The sequence below is a fragment of the Gopherus flavomarginatus genome, chromosome 4 (genome assembly GCF_025201925.1).
Source record: "Gopherus flavomarginatus isolate rGopFla2 chromosome 4, rGopFla2.mat.asm, whole genome shotgun sequence".
Lineage (NCBI taxonomy): Eukaryota > Metazoa > Chordata > Testudines > Testudinidae > Gopherus > Gopherus flavomarginatus.
The window spans coordinates 70,007,030-70,026,267 of record NC_066620.1 but is presented as its reverse complement, the minus strand read 5'-3'; the positions used below and the strand labels follow the sequence as shown (position 1 = coordinate 70,026,267).

Here is a 19,238-nt window from a genome sequence, read left to right as displayed (position 1 = left end):
TACCAGAAAACCAAAGAAGCAAATGAAAGGTCTGGGGCAGGGCCGAAAACATGCCGCTTCTACGCTGAGCTGCATGCAATTCTAGGGAGGTCCACCACCACTATCCCACCCCTGTCAGTGGATTCCGAGGTGGGACTGGTAATCTCAGCCATGCCTGAGGATTCTGCGGAGAGAGAAGATGAGGAGGAGGAAGAGGAGGACGAGCTTGCAGATGGGGAGAACTGAGTGGTGTGTGCTAACAGGCAAGAGCTTTTTCTCACCCAGATAGAATTATCATCCCAGCCCTCCCAAGCCACTAGCTCAGACAATGAAGCCATGGAAGCGACCTCTGGTGAGTGTACCTTTGTAAATATAAAACATGGTTTAAAAGCAAGCGTTTTTTAATGATTGATTTGCCCTGAGGACTTGGGATACATTCGCGGCCAGTACAGTTATTGGAAAAGTTTGTTAGCATGTCTGGGGATGGAGCGGAAATCCTCCAGGGACATCTCCATGAAGCTCTCCTGGAGGTACTCCAAAAGCCTTTGCAGAAGGTTTCTGGGCAAGGCAGCCTTATTCCGTCCACCATGGTAGGACACTTGACCACGCCATGCATGTAGCAAGTAATCTGGTATCACTGCATGACAAAGCCTAGCTGCGTATGGTCCCAGTGATTGCTGGCATTCAAGTAACATCCGTTCTTTATCTAGCTGTGTTATCCTCAGGAGAGTGATATTGTTCATGGTAACCTGGTTGAAATTCAGGAATTTAATTAAGGGGACAGAGATGGCCATTCCTACTGGGCTGTTTGCCTGCGGCTTAAAAGAAATCCTTCCTTGCAGGTAGCCGAGAGGGGAGGGGCGGTAACGATGCTGAGCTTTTTTGCGTTTGGCTGGCAGGGATCTTCCCTGCTACCAGCCACGCGGTGGGGGGGAAGGGGAGTGATTAGCAGTGATCTTTCATGATACCAGCCACGCAGTGGGAGGAGGGGTAAAGTGATCATCCCAGAGAACTGGATGGGTGGGTGGTTTCTGCTGCTGCATGTTAACAGGAAAGAAGCAACACTGAACGGGCTTTGCTTGGTATTTGGGAAAGGAGGGCACTGTGTATATGAAGGCTGCAGAAGCCGAAAGACAATGGCTTACCATGGGCGCATGCAAGCTGAATTCTGCTGCCTGGACCTGCGTCTGTGAAATCTGTAACACCAGAGCTGCAGGCACTCAATATTAAGATGCAAAATGCAACCTTGTAGTGAAATCACAAGTGCTATGTAAGGTGAATAGTGTTGTTCACTGTGAAAGAGTATAACCATTGTTCTGTGAAATGTATCTTTTTAAATGCTTTTCTCCCTTTTTTACCTCCCTCATGCAGCTGCAAATTTTTCAAGCCTCCCTACTCCATCCCGAAGGCTCTCTCAGATAAGGTGGAGGAAAAACAAGACGCGAGACAAAATGTTCTCAGAAAGCATGGAAGTGACCCACAATGAAAGAGCTCATCTGAATGAGTGGAAGGATGTGGTACCAAATTACAGGAAAGATGTCAGTGAATGTGAGGAGAGGAGAGACACTCGAGATGAGAGGTGGCGGCAGGAAGATCAGAGGTGTAGGCAGGAAGATATGCGGTGGCGGGATGCAACACTAGGGCTGCTGCGTGATCCAACTGACATCCTCCAACGTCTGGTGGAGCTTCAGGAACAGCAGCAGGGTCACAGAGTGCCGCTGCAGCCCCTGTGTAACCACCCTCACCACTCACCATGTTCCATATCTTCCTTACCCAGATGTGTAAGAACGCGTGGGGGAAGGCTTGGTGCACCCGCCCACTCCACCTCCGTGGACAGCCTTTTGGTTGGGCTGTCATTACTTTGAAATATTTTTAGTGGCCTTTTCCTTCCCTCCTATCCTCCTCCCAAACCACACCTGGGATACCTTGTCAGTTCTCTCCCTCTTATTATAAAGACTTTTTAATAAAGAATACATGATTTTTAAACGATAGTGACTTTATTTCCTTAAGAAAGCTGTAATCGAAGGGGGAGGGTGGGTTGCTTACAGGGAAGGAGTCAATCAAGGTGGGGGTTCATCAAGGGGAAAAAAACACAACAGTCACACCGTACCCTGGCCTGTGATGAAACTCGTTTTCAAGGCTTCTCTGATGTGCACCGCTTCATGGTGTGCTCTTCTAATTGCCCTGGTATCTGGCTGCGCGTAATCAGCAGCCAGCTGATTTGCCTCAGCCTCCCACCCCGCCATAAAGGTCTTCCCATTACTCTCACACAGATTGTGGAGCACACAGCAAGCAGCAATAACAATGGGGACATTGGTTTGGCTGAGGTCTGAGCGAGTGAGTAATGTGCGCCAGCGTGCCTTTAAACGGCCCAATGCACATTCTACCACCATTCTGCACTTGCTCAGCCTGTAGTTGAACAGCTCCTGACTACTGTCCAGGCTGCCTGTGTATGGCTTCATGAGCCATGGCATCAAGGGCTAGGCTGGGTCACCCAGGATAACTACAGGCATTTCAACATCTCCAACTGTTATTTTCTGGTCTGGGAAGTAATTCCCTTGCTGCAGCCGTTTAAACAGAATAGTGTTCCTGAAGACGCGAGTGTCATGAACCCTTCCTGGCCATCCCATGTGGATGTTGGTGAAACGTCCCTTGTGATCCACCAGCGCTTGCAGCACCATGGAAAAGTACCCCTTGCGGTTTATGTACTGGGTGCCCTGGTGCTCCGGTGCCAAGATAGGGATATGGGTTCCATCTATTGCCCCACCACAGTTAGGGAATCCAATTGCAGCAAAGCCATCCACTATGACCTGCACGTTTCCCAGAGTCACAACCTTTCGTAGCAGTAGCTTAATGACTGCTTTGGCTACTTGCATCACAGCAGCCCCCACAGTAGATTTTCCCACTCCAACTTGATTCCCGACTGACCGGTAGCTGTCAGGCGTTGCAAGCTTCCAAAGGGCTATTGCCACTCGCTTCTCAACTGTGAGGGCTGCTCTCATCTTGGTATTATGGCGTTTCAGGGCAGGGGAACGCAAGTCACAAAGTTCCATGAAAGTGCCCTTACGCATGCAAAAGTTTTGCAGCCATTGCGAATCGTCCCAAACCTGCAAAACTATGCGGTCCCACCAGTCTGTGCTTGTTTCCTGGGCCCAAAATTGGCGTTCAATGGCTAGAACCTGCCCCATTACCAGCAGGATCTCCAAAGTGCAAGGGCCCGCGGTTTGAGAGCATTCTGTGTACGTGTCCTCATCACTCTCGTGGCCGCTCTGCTGTAGCCGCCTCCTCCTTGCCTCGTTTTGCAGGTCCTGGTTCAGCACAGACTGCAAGAGAATGCGCGAGGCGTTTACAAGGTCCACGATTGCGGTCTTGATCTGAACAGGGTCCATGCTTGCTGTGCTATGGCGTTTGCACAGTTCACCCAGGAAAAAAGGCGCGTAACGGCTGTCTGCTGCTTTCACGGAGGGAGGGGTGAGGCTGTACCCAGAACCACCCGCGACAATGTTTTTTGCCCCATCAGGCACTGGGATCTCAACCCAGAATTCCAAGGGGTGGGGGAGACTGCGGGAACTATGGGATAGCTACGGGATAGTTACCCACAGTGCAACACTCTGGAAATCGACGCTAGCCTCAGTACATGGAAGCACACCATTGAATTAAAGTGCTTAGTGTGGCCGCGTGCACTCGACTTTATACAATCTGTTTTACAAAACCGGTTTATGTAAAATTGGAATAATCCCGTAGTGTAGACATACCCTAAGTAATGACCATACTGTAGCTTTAAGTGTTTAACTCTTGAGATTTCCTCTCAACATTAGATCTGCACATACTGAATGAGTTCTCTTTGTATGGTAGTCACTTCGGCCAACCTGCTCTTTCTGTAAATTTCTATACTGTTATATTAAAAAAAAAAAATCTTTAAAACATTGTAACTTAGTGTGTCCTCTGTGCTTTTCCCTTCTTTTACTCTGAGATCTGGGCATTTCCCCTCAAACTGTAGCATGTTCCCTCTCTTTCCTTCTGTGCCTTTCAAAGCCCCTCTTTTCCCCTAGTTTGTGGTCTTTACTTCCTTCACTCATGTTCTTTTCCACTCTTTCTCAATTTGTCTCAGAGTTCCCATCGATTTTTCTCTTTTCTTCTTCTCTGTCATTTCCTTTTGCTCTTCTTCCACATACCCTCTATCACAGCACCCACCAATCACTTATTTCTCTACTACCACCACCAGCACCTCATATGTCTTCAGGCATTGTCTACCTCCTGCCCCCAGTCACAAGCTTATTCTGGCTTCATAACCTTCCATCAGCTCTCTATACACCATGGATGTGGGGAGGAGGTGCAGTTGATTGAAGTCCCCTATTCTTTCCCCCTCTTGAGGAAGTAAGCTGTCTGGGACTAATGGGGTGCCTCAGTCTGGGTACTTTTTCCTCTGGGCCACTGAAGAGTGGGCTGGGCCATCTAAACTTTGCCCCAATTCTTCCCACAATTTAGGCAGAAGTGTTTCTGAGGGTATGTCGACACCGCAATTACACACTCGCAGCTGGCCTGTCCCAGCTGACTCGAGCTAAGGGGCTATTTAAAAGCAGTGTTTGAGTTTGGGACCCTCCCAGCTCTCAGGGTCCTAGAACCCATGCTCCAGCCCAAGCCTAAAGATCTACACAAAATTAAACAGCCCCTGAGCCCAAGCCCCTTAGCCCAAGTCAGCTGGCACAGGCCAGCAGCAGGTTTTTAATTGCAGTGTAGAAATACTCTGAGAGGCAGATTTGCTTGGGTATAGGGATTGACAGTCTCAGGTCTCTGAAGGCTGAACAAATATTCTGACTAGGACGTGGTTCATCCTGCTTGCCCTTAATCTCAATCACGTACTCAGCACTGGTGCTCTTCAAGAGATTGAGGAAGCAGACAAGCAAGTCCCATCAGGACTGAAATAAAGGGAGAGAAGCATGGAATACCTCCTGCACTGAAATATATGATATGATGGTTGATCTCCTATGCACATGTACTCTACAATACAAAATATTCACAGGTGGCTAGTTATACACTCTGCCCTGCAAGAGTTCTTCTCAACCCTGACATCCTTCACTTCTAAGACTAAGCAAACCAGAGGTCTGAGCTGACATTTGCAAACACAGTCATTTGAAGAATGCAGAAACAAACTCAGAGTACTCCACCATGAAATAATCATATAGCTGAGGGTCTATACGTGCACTGAACCATAAACATCTGTCATGTTCCACACACCCAGATGCTCAACTCAACTCTTCTCAGCTGTTAGTGACCCTGTGAATTACAAGTGAGGAGAACATAGCAGTTTCTCAGGTTGTGCACGGAATACCATAATCCTGCAACTGCAAGTCTTCTAGAACGACAGATAATTGGTGGATCACTGAACACACACAGCCAGAAATAGCTTGCAAATGTTAACCTTATTCAAGTTTTTGTTGTAGCCGTGCAGGTCCCAGGTATTAGAGAGACAACCTCTGTTGGTGAAAGATACAAGCTTTGGAGCCACACAGAGCTACTCTGCGTGACCTGGAAAGCTTGTCTCTTCTACCAACAGAAGTTGGTCTAATAAAAGATATTAAATCACCCACCTTGTCTCTCTATCCTTATTCAAAACAGACCTAGCTCTGTAAGATCAAAGCTTATGGAGAAGAAATCTGAAGGAACAGTTACACCCGCCACTACATGCATAGTTCTCAAAAAGGACAACTGAGCTGCTGAAGGAGGCAAAACTAAGTACCTGATGCCACCAACTCCAAGGCCTATGTCCTCTAATGAGCATCTTCCTAACAGGTATCTTTAAATATACTAGCTCAGCTCCATCATTCAATCCAATTTACCCATTATACATCTCCCTATTTGGAGCTCTCTTCCATTCAAACTAATAGAAAATGACACTCCACTAATCTCAAGTAAAACAAAAGGAGGGAGAGAGAGCTTAACTCCCACTTTACCTCAAACAAATCATTCACATCTCCCAAATTGAAAGCTACATACGTAGTCAGAACTCACTATTCTTCAAGGCTGGAACAAAAATGAAAAACTATCATAGGAGGAGTGGGAGAGAAAGAGGATAAATATGGAAAGGGAAAATAATGTATCTGTAGAAAAATAGTTTTCTACAACAAATAGTCAATTCCATTAGGTTACTACCTCAGAGCAGCAAGGCTGACTCAGCAGCAGCAGCCCTTGCCAACCAGAGGATGTCCTCCTCAGGGCAAGGCTTACTAACTATTCAGAAGTACAAAATAATTTAACAGTTGTGGTCCCCTCATATGCCCTAATTCCTCATTTAACAGAATAATTTTAATTACAGAATGAAAATGAGTTAATTAAGTAACTTCTCTCCACACATGCTTGATGCCAGTACAATTATCTACTGGCTGGGATTATTGTGAACTCCCTTTGGAGAGATTAGGTGCCACAAAGAGCAGTTATACTTCAGAAGAAAAGGGCACTACCTCTGCTACATTTAAACCACACCTGCTTGTGGAACAAGAGGCCAAACCTAGACAAACAAGGGTCTACTGCTTGTTGGTGGTAATACTACCTATGGGAGTACAGAGCTCAGTCACACATTTTCAATCAAAATGACTCAACATCCTTTTTATTAGGATAAGCTCTTCCAAGCTACAGTATTTCAATCAAGAACCAAGGAATAATTTTGCTGAACACCTAAAGTGAGCTTCAGATATTCATGGTAGTAAGTGTGGCAAGAAAAAGATTTAAAAGTTTATTTACAATACTTTTAGCAAAATATTATTGTGTAAACAAAACAGAAGTCAGCTTGAAAGAAAGAATTAGATTTTTATTGGTAAATATTGAAATCGATTTCACTGTACACACACTAACCAGTGAAAAAATATTTTCCTGCATAATTGAAATTTACAAATAGGCAAAGAAAGAAAAATTGTGCTTGAGAACTTAAAGTTTGATCTAAGTCTAAAATCTTGACAGTCTGTGTTTTAATGGTTATAAAACTAACTTTTTGAGTCTCAATGTCAACTGTCATTAATTGTCCTCCTCTCTCTCACACACACAATGCCTAACACACCATAATTTCCCAAACCTGTGAAAATTTAAATCAATAAAAATTAAAATCAATACTTAAATATCAATCAGTATTATCCATCAAATTTAAAAATAATTAAGTTTGGCAAAGCCTAAGCCTAAGCATTGAACTCTGCACAATTTGACTCATTGTACCACATTTGCAATAGTATTAGAAATATATCAAAAAAGGATTGGCATGAGTATATGGAAGCTACACTTAGAGTATACCCAGAATTTCACATATTTATCCATGTAAACACTAGTGAAAAAGTTGGAGAGTTATAACAGTTAAAACTTATCCATGTTCAAAATGTTTTCAGATACTATAAATAAAATCCTCTGCTTACTAGAGATTATACTGTTATAACAGTAAGCACTATCTACCAGAATGCAGAGGCCTCTAATCTATATTAAGGTTTCTAATAAACTAAAGAAAAAGCTGACCCTGACAGTTGGTATTTTCTCTTAAGCATTTAACAGATGTATCACAAATCAGAAGGTTTGATTTCCTAATGGGACCTTCCAACGGAAATAAAATTAAGATTCTCATAAAGAAGCAATACACTTACATAGAGAAGTGTGGCTTCCATATTCATCCTTTAAAATTTTAAAATAGAATTGGCTATAAATATTGTCAGTTTGAAGACTAAAAAGTATAAGTTTTCAAATGAACATAAACTACAATTATAATAATAATTTGCACTTATACACAAAGATAACGTTTGTTATCCTAGGCACTTACCCAATCATTGCGTTTTCTTTAACCTCAGCCTCTGTACCATTTACCATTGATTCTTGATTTTTGCCATTTTCCCTGTCTGATGCATCACTTGAGATGCCCAACAAAGCTCGCACTCGTTTTGACTTCACATCCAGTATAGTGTCAGTGTAACCCACTTCCTGCAGATACCTGTATGAACAGAACTCATGCTAGTCTTTCATGCAGATCTCAATAATATACTCTGTTATTTATTGATTTAAATAATTGTAAGCGTCTCCCTAAACTCATCTGCAGTACAATGCTTAGCAAAGCATGGTACTGCACTAATGAAACATGCTAAGAAATTGTCTTGTACCAGCTGCAGAGGGGACTGTCTCTTGCAGTACCAGTCTCTACAGTCACTGAGAAAATCAAAGAGGCTAGCAGTCAGTGTTTATACAATACGTTATTCATTACATTTACCAAAATAGATGGAAAAGGACTTTAACTTAAAATATCTGCAATTTATTCATAAAAATGTCAGTTACATACAACATACCACAACCATTTTATTTATCAAGAGAAGTTCATGGAAATCTAAACCAAACTTTAAAAAAAGAAAAGCTTAAATTCTGTCCCTTAGATGACCATTAGACAAAGCCTCTAAACACCTATTGTGTCAACTTCCCATTCTGTTACTGTCGCTATAATAGGACAAACATATGATTTTACAATGTAATGTATTTTGTACAGATCTAGTCTTACTTAATTATTTTATTAATCTTAAATATTCCTGCAGAACGTGCATTTGGCTCACGTGCGTAAGAAGTGAAAGTGCAACCTAGTAAACTGAGAGTGGGATTGGGATGCATGAGTTCTAAAACTGGCTCTACCAGTAATATACTGCATGGTGCTGGGTGAGTCAATCTTTCAGTCTCTTTCTTCATCTGTAAAAATAGAGCTAATGTTACTGACCTCATGGGGTGTTATGAGGATTAACTGGTCAATACTGTAAAGGTCTCTGAGGATGTAAGTGTTATGTATTACATCATTTTAGGAACACACTATGACAAACTAGGGCATTTGTTTTTCTTCTATTAATACAAGCCACTCCTTGCATTAACAACAACAATTACATCCTCGTTGCCACCAGTCTGGTGGGAGAAAGAGTCAGCGCTGAATTTCTGGCAGCCCCATAAATTAATTATGCAAAATTAAGTCTGTATTTAATTTAAGCATCAATTTTATAATATATGATGCTGAATCATGTATAAAACAGCACAATCTTCTTTAAGATTCAGAGAGGGAGACCTGTCCTCAAACCACTGAGTCACAGCCAAGAAAATATTTGTTTATTTAAAATGTGCCCATCTAACTATGGATATACATACATTAAATAACAATCCATTCAACAAGAAAACTGGTCCAGTGCCAAAAGTTAAGGCCTTTCAGGAAAAAAAAAAAAAAAAAAAAAAAAAAAACCAAACAAAACCCAGACTTTTCTCCTACCCACTCAGTCCTCCCCAACAAAAAAGTACGGAAACACAGGTAAGCTTTGCAGCATGAAAATCATCGGAACCTCACTCTGACAGAATAGGGTATAGGGTTTATGTGGGGACAGACTGGGTTACACAATAGAGGACCTTACACTGACATTGCCTTGCAACAAGAACCAGACCATTTAAAGCAAGGGACTGCTAACTGCTGAGATATTTCATAGTTAGGGGGACAGACACTTGGATAAAATATATAAATTTTGACTCCGTTTCATCAAAGTGCATGCACCTTCCATTACAGCATTTCAAAATCACTGTAGATTACTATTGTATGTTCTCATTGCTATTATTTTCAATTTATTGCAATAATCACAATAAATAGCAGGAAATTTATTATATGGAGCCAACTCTTGCTCTAGAGAGAGTTAAATATGTCAAGAACTGAAAACTACAACACAGATGGTGGTGTTCTAGTCCTTTTGGATTGGAAGCTCCTTGAGGCAAAATTATCGTGTGTTTCCATTCAAAAATTGAAAAAAAAATTGTGAAAAAGATTTTATATTGTTCATTAGATTGTTGTCAATTTTCTTAAACCAAATTTTAATCCCCCTCCCACTACTTTTCTCCATTTTTTCCCCTTTTGCCACTGAAAGCATATGAAAAGTGGCAAGTACTTTGGCCCCCTCTGACTTTTTACTTTTTCTATTCTGCAACTTGTCAAAACTTCTCAAACTTTGGAAAAGTTAGAGTGACAAAAGAAAAAGTTAACCCAACTCTGCCACTCTTTTCACGAAAGAGAAAAGTCTAATGGAAATCTTTAAGAAAAGCCCAGTGACACATTCAATTTCCAAGCTTGTTTGTATCTAGCTCCCTTGTCTGAACTTTGACACTTACTGTCTCAGCAGCTGTCGCCCTTGTTTCCAGATTAGTTGACTATTTTGTTGGGGCTGAACCTCTGTTTCATTCCCTTCATCTGGAAAAGATTTCATTAAAATCAGTTTTTTTCAGTCTTATTTTTAAAGCTCTTAAAATAAGTGCAGCTCTGCAGTATTACCTATGAGAGAACACTATAAAGACTGCCATCAGCATACTACTGTATTCTGAGAACAAGTCATACTTGTCATCAGCGCCTTCATATTACCATTATTTCCCAGTATAAAACCCATCATCTCACTGGTTCCAACTCCTTTTCTTCACAAGGATGCGGTCATATGCATATATCTGGAAATATGCACTAGTGTTTTCTGTAGCGATCACATATTTTAAGGTTAATTAGATTCTTATAAAGTGAAAAAAATTATTATAAAAAAAAATATTGGTTCCCACTGCATTTGACACAATAGCAATCCTTAAAGTTTACCCAACCAATGTCTAAGATTTGGTCATGGAGACATCTCTCAGTCAGGTCTCCTTACAGATAACTTAAAAGTTCAGCCATATTTCAATGATTTGTGTGGGGAAGCTGTTTTTGTTTAGACAATAGGCAGTTTTCTTCCAGCCATGGTTATTTTAATAGTAGTTCAACATATTTTCATCAAATTTTTACCTGAAAATAATCTTTTATTTAAAACCACAACTACATTTTTCCTTTAACCCAGATAAAGCTATTATGGCATAAACAAATGTGCTGCTGCCCTGTCAGCTCAGTCTTAAAAATAAATACATATAAAAGTGCCATATGAATGTTAAGTACTATTATGACTTTGAATCTACAAGCTTGCTCAGGAATAGCAATGAGAAATAATCAGTCATTTAGATATTGATTTTCTGAAGACAGCTGAACACATCTGGATCCATCGTACAATTATCAAAACCTGCTCTAGATAAAGCCAAGAGACTTTTATGCATCAAGACTGAAGTAAATTCACGCTAACTCCTCTTCGGATAGGAAACCTGGAGGTTGCCTATATTAAGGTTGAAGTAAAGACATCTCAGAGAGATCTCTGCTTCCCTCCCAAAAATTGAAGACAGATCCATTATTCTTCAGGAAGGAGACTGAAAGAACTTGGACTGCTTGCCAAATGGCACAGAAGAGCTCTTTAAGAATGTCACCAAAATACAGATCAGAGCTGAATCCCTTGATTAGGAGAATTATAACCAGAATTATTAGAAACTTCAAGGTACCACAGAGGGGACATGCAGGATGTATCACTGGAAATAAGCCTCAATATTTTTTCTGACTTGGTCTAAGAGAAGCATGTAGATGTGCGTGGATCTATATGCAGTAAAGCAAGTACAACTCGCACGGACTAGAAATAATAGAAACATCTCCATCCTGAAAGCATATGAAAAACCAGCTTTAGATCCCATATGGTGCAAGAACCTCCATTCTTTTAAGCAGCTACATGTAGAATGTAACAGAATTGAGTATTCTTCCAGTCTGGGTACAAGAGCTGATTGGCACTATTCTGTAAGAGATGAAAAATAAGATGCCTCAGTTTGTGCTTCATTGTATTTTCCGCAGTTTGGGAAGGGAATGTGTTGTCAAGAATTTGACAGGTAAGTGTTTTTAGACCATCTTCAGCACTCAGTAAAATAGGGATTTGCCGGACTCAGTTAACCAGGAAAGTCTCCTTCCAGTGAATGGCAGGGGTGAAGTGTGCAGAAATGACTTTCATGTAAGTTTTTTTTATTGGCTATATGGGAGAATAAAGCTGTGGAATAATTTCTGCTTATTCCTTCTTCCTCTCAAGGACTTGTTGCATAATCTGGATCCTGGGAGAAAAAGTCCACTTGGTAATGTTTATTTTACTGATCAGAACAAAAGGAATTCCAATTCCTCCTCTTTTGTGGCTCAAAGTCACTCCATTTCTTTATGAGGAGTAGATGATTCATCTTCTCGAGGGATAACCCAAGAAAGCTATCCATAAATACAGGGAAAAATTGTTCTGTTCCAAACTTGTATTCACCATTTGTTATATATTTATTTTCCAGTTGTCATTGAAAATTTTATAAAATTCTATAGTATGTACCTTCAACTTTAGTTTACCTCTAATACGTTTGTTTAAATTTTTCTGGAATCCAACCAAGATCATGAATCAGGAAATGATGTACACCTCTACCCTGATATAACATGACCTGATATAACATGAATTCAAATATAACATGGTAAAGCAGTGATCCAGGGGCATGGGGTGAGGGTTGCGCACTCCAGCAGATCGAAGAAAGTTTGATATAACGCAGTTTCACCTATAATGTGGTAAGATTTTTTGGATCCCAAGGACAGCGTTATATTGGGGTAGAGGTGCACTAAGCATTTTGAATTCATTGCTGTTGCATTACACTGCTATTGTTAATTCACAACAATTCTTCTATTCCTCCAATACAAGATTCTCCAGATATGTTTTCCCCACCTTTCTGTGACTCCAGAACTTTCTTGAATTTTGATCTGAAGAGGGGAGAATAGATATATTCTGCAGCATCCAGTTTTTTACTTCAACTCATTTGATGGCCTAATTACAGATACTTAAGAAACAAACTGTACCTATAATATCAGTGTAACAAACTGCACTGGTTAACATTTGTCTTTTGCAACATTAAGCAATCTTTACTATCTTCTTTGTATCCACTAAGTTGTTCAACAAACTGTAGCTAAAATTCCCTCACTCTTAAATTCTTACCCGAATCATAGTTTGGAGGCTTCATATCTCCCTGATTCAATTCTGTTCCGTATTTTAATTTGTGGTATTTAGCTCTGAAAAAGAAAAGGCAAAAGGAAGTCTATTAACTCATTTAAAGGATGCTTGTAGATGCACAGATACCATAGGTCCGTTTCAGAAAGATATTTTTCCATTCTGCCTGCTCCAACCTCCCCCCCCCCCAAAAAAAAAAATAACCTCCGTCCAATTTATTTCAGCAGAACTAAAAGCAGGGGTGAAAGTAAGGCCACTTACTGGTATGGGCCGGGGGGCGGGCAGGCAGGCTCTGGCCCCTGGAAGGGGCAGGGCTTGGGGGGTGAGTATCCCCCAACCAGCCCTTTCAAGTTGCCTGGCCTGTGCTGCCCAGGGCTCCCATATTGATTTGAAGGGCCCAGGTCTCTGGATGCCGCTGCTCTGGAGCCCTGGGCCCTTTTAGATCGCCAGCCCCCAGGGCAACTGCTCCCTTCATCCCCTGCCCGTCGGAGGCTGCGGGGGGGGGCGAGGGGGCAATGGGGCAGTGACATTAAAGTGCTGCAAGGCCCTTTGCCGTGGCAGTGCTTTAACATTGCTGCACCCCTCACCAACCGGGGGGTGGAGGGTGGGCGCACAAAGGAACGTTAAAGCACTGAAGTGGCAAAGAACCATCATTAAAGCATTGCCACAGCAGGGGCTGCTCCAGGCTAATGAGAACACCTGACTCCAATTAACCTGCTAAGAGTCAGGTGAGGCTGTTAAGCACCTGACTCTAATTAAGGCCCCTCTTTTGCTATAAATGGACTCACTCCAGTCAGGCCAAAGGGAGCCAGAGGAGAGGAAGTGTGCGCGAGGAACTGGGAGCAAGAAGCTGTGAGTGAGTAGTCATACTGCTGGAGGACTGAGGAGTACAAGCATTATCAGACATCAGGAGGAAGGTCTGGTGGTGAGAACAAAGAAAGTGTTGGGAGGAGGCCGTGGGGAAGTAGCTCAGGGAGTTGTAGCTGTCGCGCAACTGTACCAAGAGGCACTCTAGACAGCTGCAGTCCACAGGGCCCTGGGCTGGAACCTGGAGCAGAGGGCGGGCCCGGGTTCCCCCCAAACCTCCCAACTCCTGATCAAACACAGGAGGAACTGACCTGGACTGTGGCTTCTACCATAGGGGAAGGTCTCTGGGCTATTTCCCAACCTACAGGGTGAATCTGTGAGGCAAGCAAATCTGCCAATAAGCACAGGACCCACCAAGGTAGAGGAGGAACTTTGTCACAATGGCATAATTCAGATCTCATTATTCTGAGTCCTGTACTTTAAAAACACCAGACCATGTTTCGTCACACAGAGGCAAATTACTACACTTCAGATGATGCAAGCATCAACTAGCAAATCCACTCACCTACTCACATTATGCTAAAATCAGATGGTGACTGATAAGGCAGAGCAGTGTCTCAGGAGGGAAGCTCCATGAGAGGCAAAGGAGGGGTTCCCCTTTCCCTTACCATACACACACTCGTAGCAAGTATCACAATTCTTCTAAAAAGTGAGTCGTCCAGTGTTGACACAGGTTCCTCTGACCCAAGTTTACAAGATAACACGTGTTCCTGCTTAACATCCTTAATTTAAAATGGGCTAGTATTTTCCTGGCAGTTGAATATTCTTGTTCCTTACTTCCTTTCATTGCCTCCCTCCTCTTATTATTTATTTTTAAATGTAATAGCGCAGATTTATAAAACTAATAGAATTCAACAATGTTCATGAAAAGAAGTAATTACTGATATTGAGAGATTCTTCCACAGAATATAAGATTACAGTCAATACATGGATCACTGAAGTCAAACATTGTTTTACAATGACAAAAGAGATCAGAGGTCTATTTAAAATACTAAGCCTTATGTTCCAGACAAAATTTGTCCAATCTTTAGGCTGCACTTCTTGGCAAGTCAAAGATATATATTTTTGTCTACTTTATACTGGTTAAAGGAGTGAACAGAAAAGAAGTTTTAAGTTTTTTTACAATAATCCCCATTGAGAGAGAAACTGTAAGAGAATTCCATTTGATGTGCTATTAGGCAAGCAATTTACAAAAGTCTAATAAACTGATCTAAATGAAGTTAATTAGGGCTGCTAATTAATTGCAGTTAACTGACGCAATTAACAAAAAAATTAATCGCGAGTAATTGCAATTTTAATCGCACTGCTAAACCATAGAATACCAAGTGAAATTTGTTAAATATTTTGGATGTTCTTCTACATTTTCAAATGAATTGATTTCAATTACAACACAGAATACAAAGTGTACACTGCTCAATTTATATTATTTTTTATTATAAATATTTGCCCTGTAAAAATGATAAAAGAAACAGTATTTTTTCAGTTCACCTCAGAGAAGTATTGTAGTGCAATCTCTTTATCATGAAAATGCAACTTACAAATGTAGATTTTTATTTTTATATTTTTTTTGGTTACATAATTGCACTTGGCGCAGTTATGAAGCACTTGGAGAAGAGGAAGGTGATCAAGAACAGTCAACATGGATTCACCAAGGGAAAATCGTGCCTGACCAACCTGATTGCCTTCTATGATGAGAACTGGCTCTGTGTATACGGGGAAAGTGGTAGATGTGATACATCTTGACTTTAGCAAAGATTTGATACGGTCTCCCACAGTATTCTTGCCAGCAAGAAAAAAAAGTAGCATTAACTGAATGAATGGACTATAAGGTGGAGAGAAATCTGGCTAGATTGTTGGGCTCAACAGGTAGTGATCAATGGCTCAATGTCTAGTTGGCAGCCGGTATCAAGCGGAGTGCCCCAGGGGTTGGTCTTGGGGCTGGTTTTGTTTAAAATCTTTACTAATGATCTGGATGATGGGATGAATTGCACCTTCAGCAAGTTTGCAGATGACACTAAGATGGGGGGAGAGGTAGATATACTGGAGGGTAGGGTTAGTGTCCAGAGTGACCTAGACAAACTAGAAGATTGGACCAAAAGAAATCTGATGAAGTTCAACACTTAGGAAGGAAGAATCTCATGCACCACTACAGGCTGGGGACCAACTGGCTAAGCAGCAGTTCTGCAGAAAAGGACCTGGGGATTACAGTGGACAAGAAGCTGGATATGAGTTAGCAGTGTATCCTTGTTGTCAACAAGACCAACGGCATATTGGGCTGTATTAGTAGGAGCACTGCGAGCAGATCAAGGGAAGTAATTATTCCCCTCTATTCGGTACTGGTGAGGCCACACCTGGAGTATTGTGTCCAGTTTTGGTCCCCACAGTACAGAAGGAATGTGGATAAACTGGAGAGAGTCCAGCAGAGAGCAACAAAAATTATTATGGGGCTGGGGCACATGATTTAAGAAGAGGAGGCTGAAGGAACTGGAATTATTTCGTCTGCAGAAGAGAGGAGTGAGGGGGGATTTGACAGCAGCCTTCAACTACCCAAAGGGGCATCCAAAGAGGATGGAGCTAGGCTTTTCTCAGTGGTGACGGATGACAGAAGCAGCAGCAGTGGTCTCAAGTTGCAGTGGGGGAGGTCTAGGTTGGATATTAGGAAACACTATTTCACTAGGAGGCTGGTGAAGCACTGGAATGGGTTACCTAGGGTAGTGGTGGAATATCCATGCTTAGAGGTTTTTAAGGCCTGGCTTGACAAAGTCCTGGCTGGGATGATTTAGTTGGGAATTGGTCCCGCTTTGAGCAGGGGATTGGACTAGATGATCTCCTGAGGTCTCTTCCAACCCTAATAGTCTATGATTTTATGCACTCGGAAACACAACAATGTAAAACTTTAGTGCCTACAAGTCCACTCAGTCCTACTTTTTGTTCAGCCAATCGCTAAGACAAACACGTTTGTTTACATTTACAGAAGATAATGTTGCCCACTTCTTATATACAATGTCACCAGAAAGTGAGAACAGGCGTTCACATGGCACTTTTGTAGCCAGCATTGCAAGGTATTTATGTGCTAGATATGCTAAATATTCGTATGCCCTTTCATGCTTCAGCTGCCATTCCAGAGGACATGATTCCATGCTGATGATGCTCGTTAAAAAAATAATGTGTTAATTAAATTTGTGACTGAACTTCTTGGGGGAGAATTATATATCTTCGGCCCTGTTTTACCGGCATTCTGCCATGTATTTCATGTTATAATAGTCTCGTACGATGACTCAGCACATGTTCATTTTAAGAACACTTTCGTTGCAGATTTGACAAAACGCAAAGAAGGTACCAATGTGAGATTTTTAAAGATAGCTACAGCACTCGACCCAAGGTTTAAGAATCTGAAGTGCCTTCCAAAATCTGAGAGGGATAAGGTGTGGAGCATGCTTTCAGAAGTCTTAAAAGGAGTAACACTCTGATACAGAAACTACAGAACCCGAACTACCAAAAAAAAATTTAAAAAAACCAAAACAACCTTCTGCTGATGGCACCTGACTCAGACAATGAAAACGAACATTCATCAGTCTGCACTGCTTTGGATTGTTATCGAGCAGAACGTGTCATCAGCCTGGATGCATGTCCTCTGGAATGGTAGATGAAGCATGAAGGGACATATGACTCTTTGGTGCATCTGGCATGTAAATATCTTGCAACGCCAGCTGCAACAGTGCCATGCGAATGCCTGTTCTCACTTTCACATCTTCATTTATAAATGGACCTACTAACTTAGGCAGGTTTTTCCTCCCACCTCAATATACTTTTGAAAGCCCTTCTGATTCCTTTCACATCAAGGTAATTAATTCATTTTCTTCATGGCTCTCACTTTTTATCTTGTGTGTTAAACTCCTTCTATCTAGTTTTGTTTCCTCTCCCCTTCTTCAATCCCAGTGGAGTTTCTTTTCAATCCCAGAAGTTTGAGTAGATACTTACTGATCCACCACAACCAGTTGGTTTTCTTTGCATTTTCCATTTTCAGAGGGACTATAGTTTGTTGCACTTTAGTCTTTTACTTTTCCCAACACTCCTTCTACACCAATGGATTTTAATACTTTCTCTCATTATACGTTCACTAAATTCCCTCAAATTGTAGTCCAACTCTGACTAGCTCCAACTGAACTACATTTTTAACACTAAAACTGGCTGCTCCAGAATAGAGGCCAGCTATATTAACATATATGGAGAATTGTACATTGCAGCTAACTATACTTGTGTTTGTGCAGCAGATAAATGGAGAAATTTAGTTTCCCATATGATCATTATGACAATATGGAATACCCAAAAAGAATACCCTAAAGTTTGGAGGATAAGAAATTAAACTTAAAGATCTACATTATCCTCACATGAAAACTATGGTTTAGATGAGATGTAAGTCATTGAACTATTAACTTCTACATTAATTTCTGAAACGAATAATTTGTAGGAACAACAGTATGCAGAGACTGAAAAGTAAAATGATATGAAAATAATTGGCTTGAACAGACATCATGTTACCAAAGTGTTATAGGGTCAGGCCAGATGGATACAGGAGAGTGTTATGAGGCAGATATTAGTCCCAGATTAATTAAGTAGATCCCTTTTCCCTGGGTAAGGTAACAGGCAGTTCCAGAACAAGCAGGAACCAACTAAGGCAGGCAGGCTAATTAGGATGCCTGGAGCCAATTAAGAAGAAACTGCTAGAATCAATTAGGACAGGTTGGCTAATCAGGGCACCTGAGTTAAAAAGGACCTCACTTCAGTTTGTAGTGTGCATGCAAGGAGCTGGAAGCAAGAGGCACTAGGAGCTGAGAGTGAGAAGACATATTGCTGGAAGACTGAGGAGTACAAGCATCATCAGACACCAGGAAAAAGGTCCTGTGGTGAGGATAAAGAAGGTGTTTGGAGGAGGCCATGGGGAAGTAGCCCAGGGAGTTGTTGCTGTCGCGCAGCTGTATCAGGAGGCACTCTAGGCAGCTGCAATCCACAGGGCCCTGGGCTGGAACCTGGAGTAGAGGGTGGGCCTGGATTCCCCCCAAACCTCCCAACTCCTGATCAGATACATGAGTAACTGACCTCGACTGTGGCTTCTATGAGAGGGGAAGGTCTCTGGGCTCTTTCCTGACCCACATGGTGACTCTCTGAGGCAATCAAATCCACCAATAAACACAGGACCCACCAGGGTAGAGGAGGAACTTTGTCACAGAAGTTATTTTCCAACTGCAACCAGCTTTGAAAGTCATTTGGAAGGAAGATATTTTTAGACTGCAAAACTTTGTTACTAAATAGATCAGCTTAGTTACTAAGATAAGGAGGATCACTACAACTGCTTTTGCTTTCTCACTTCATTAGCTTATTCATTGCTCTGCTTCATTCTTTTCCTCTTCATGAACCGCTGTGCAAGTAATCCATATTTGCTATTCAATATGGCTGCCCCAACATCTCAATAATTGAGAACAAGAAACTTAGTTTAATTTTAAAGTTTTA

The 19,238-nt window shown here is 41.6% G+C and overlaps 1 protein-coding gene across 3 annotated transcripts in view; it reads right to left on the bottom strand.

Annotated features, from left to right (window-relative positions):
* Positions 1–19,238, bottom strand: part of STRN (striatin) — a 113,777-nt gene that overhangs the window by 63,060 nt on the left and 31,479 nt on the right. For all 3 annotated transcript variants that reach the window (XM_050950294.1, XM_050950295.1, XM_050950297.1), the window contains exons 3-5: positions 12,849–12,922; positions 10,123–10,201; positions 7,775–7,942 (exon numbers count right to left, since the gene is read on the bottom strand). In XM_050950294.1, the coding sequence (XP_050806251.1) occupies positions 7,775–7,942; positions 10,123–10,201; positions 12,849–12,922 (321 nt within the window). The remainder of the gene's footprint in view (positions 1–7,774; positions 7,943–10,122; positions 10,202–12,848; positions 12,923–19,238) is intronic.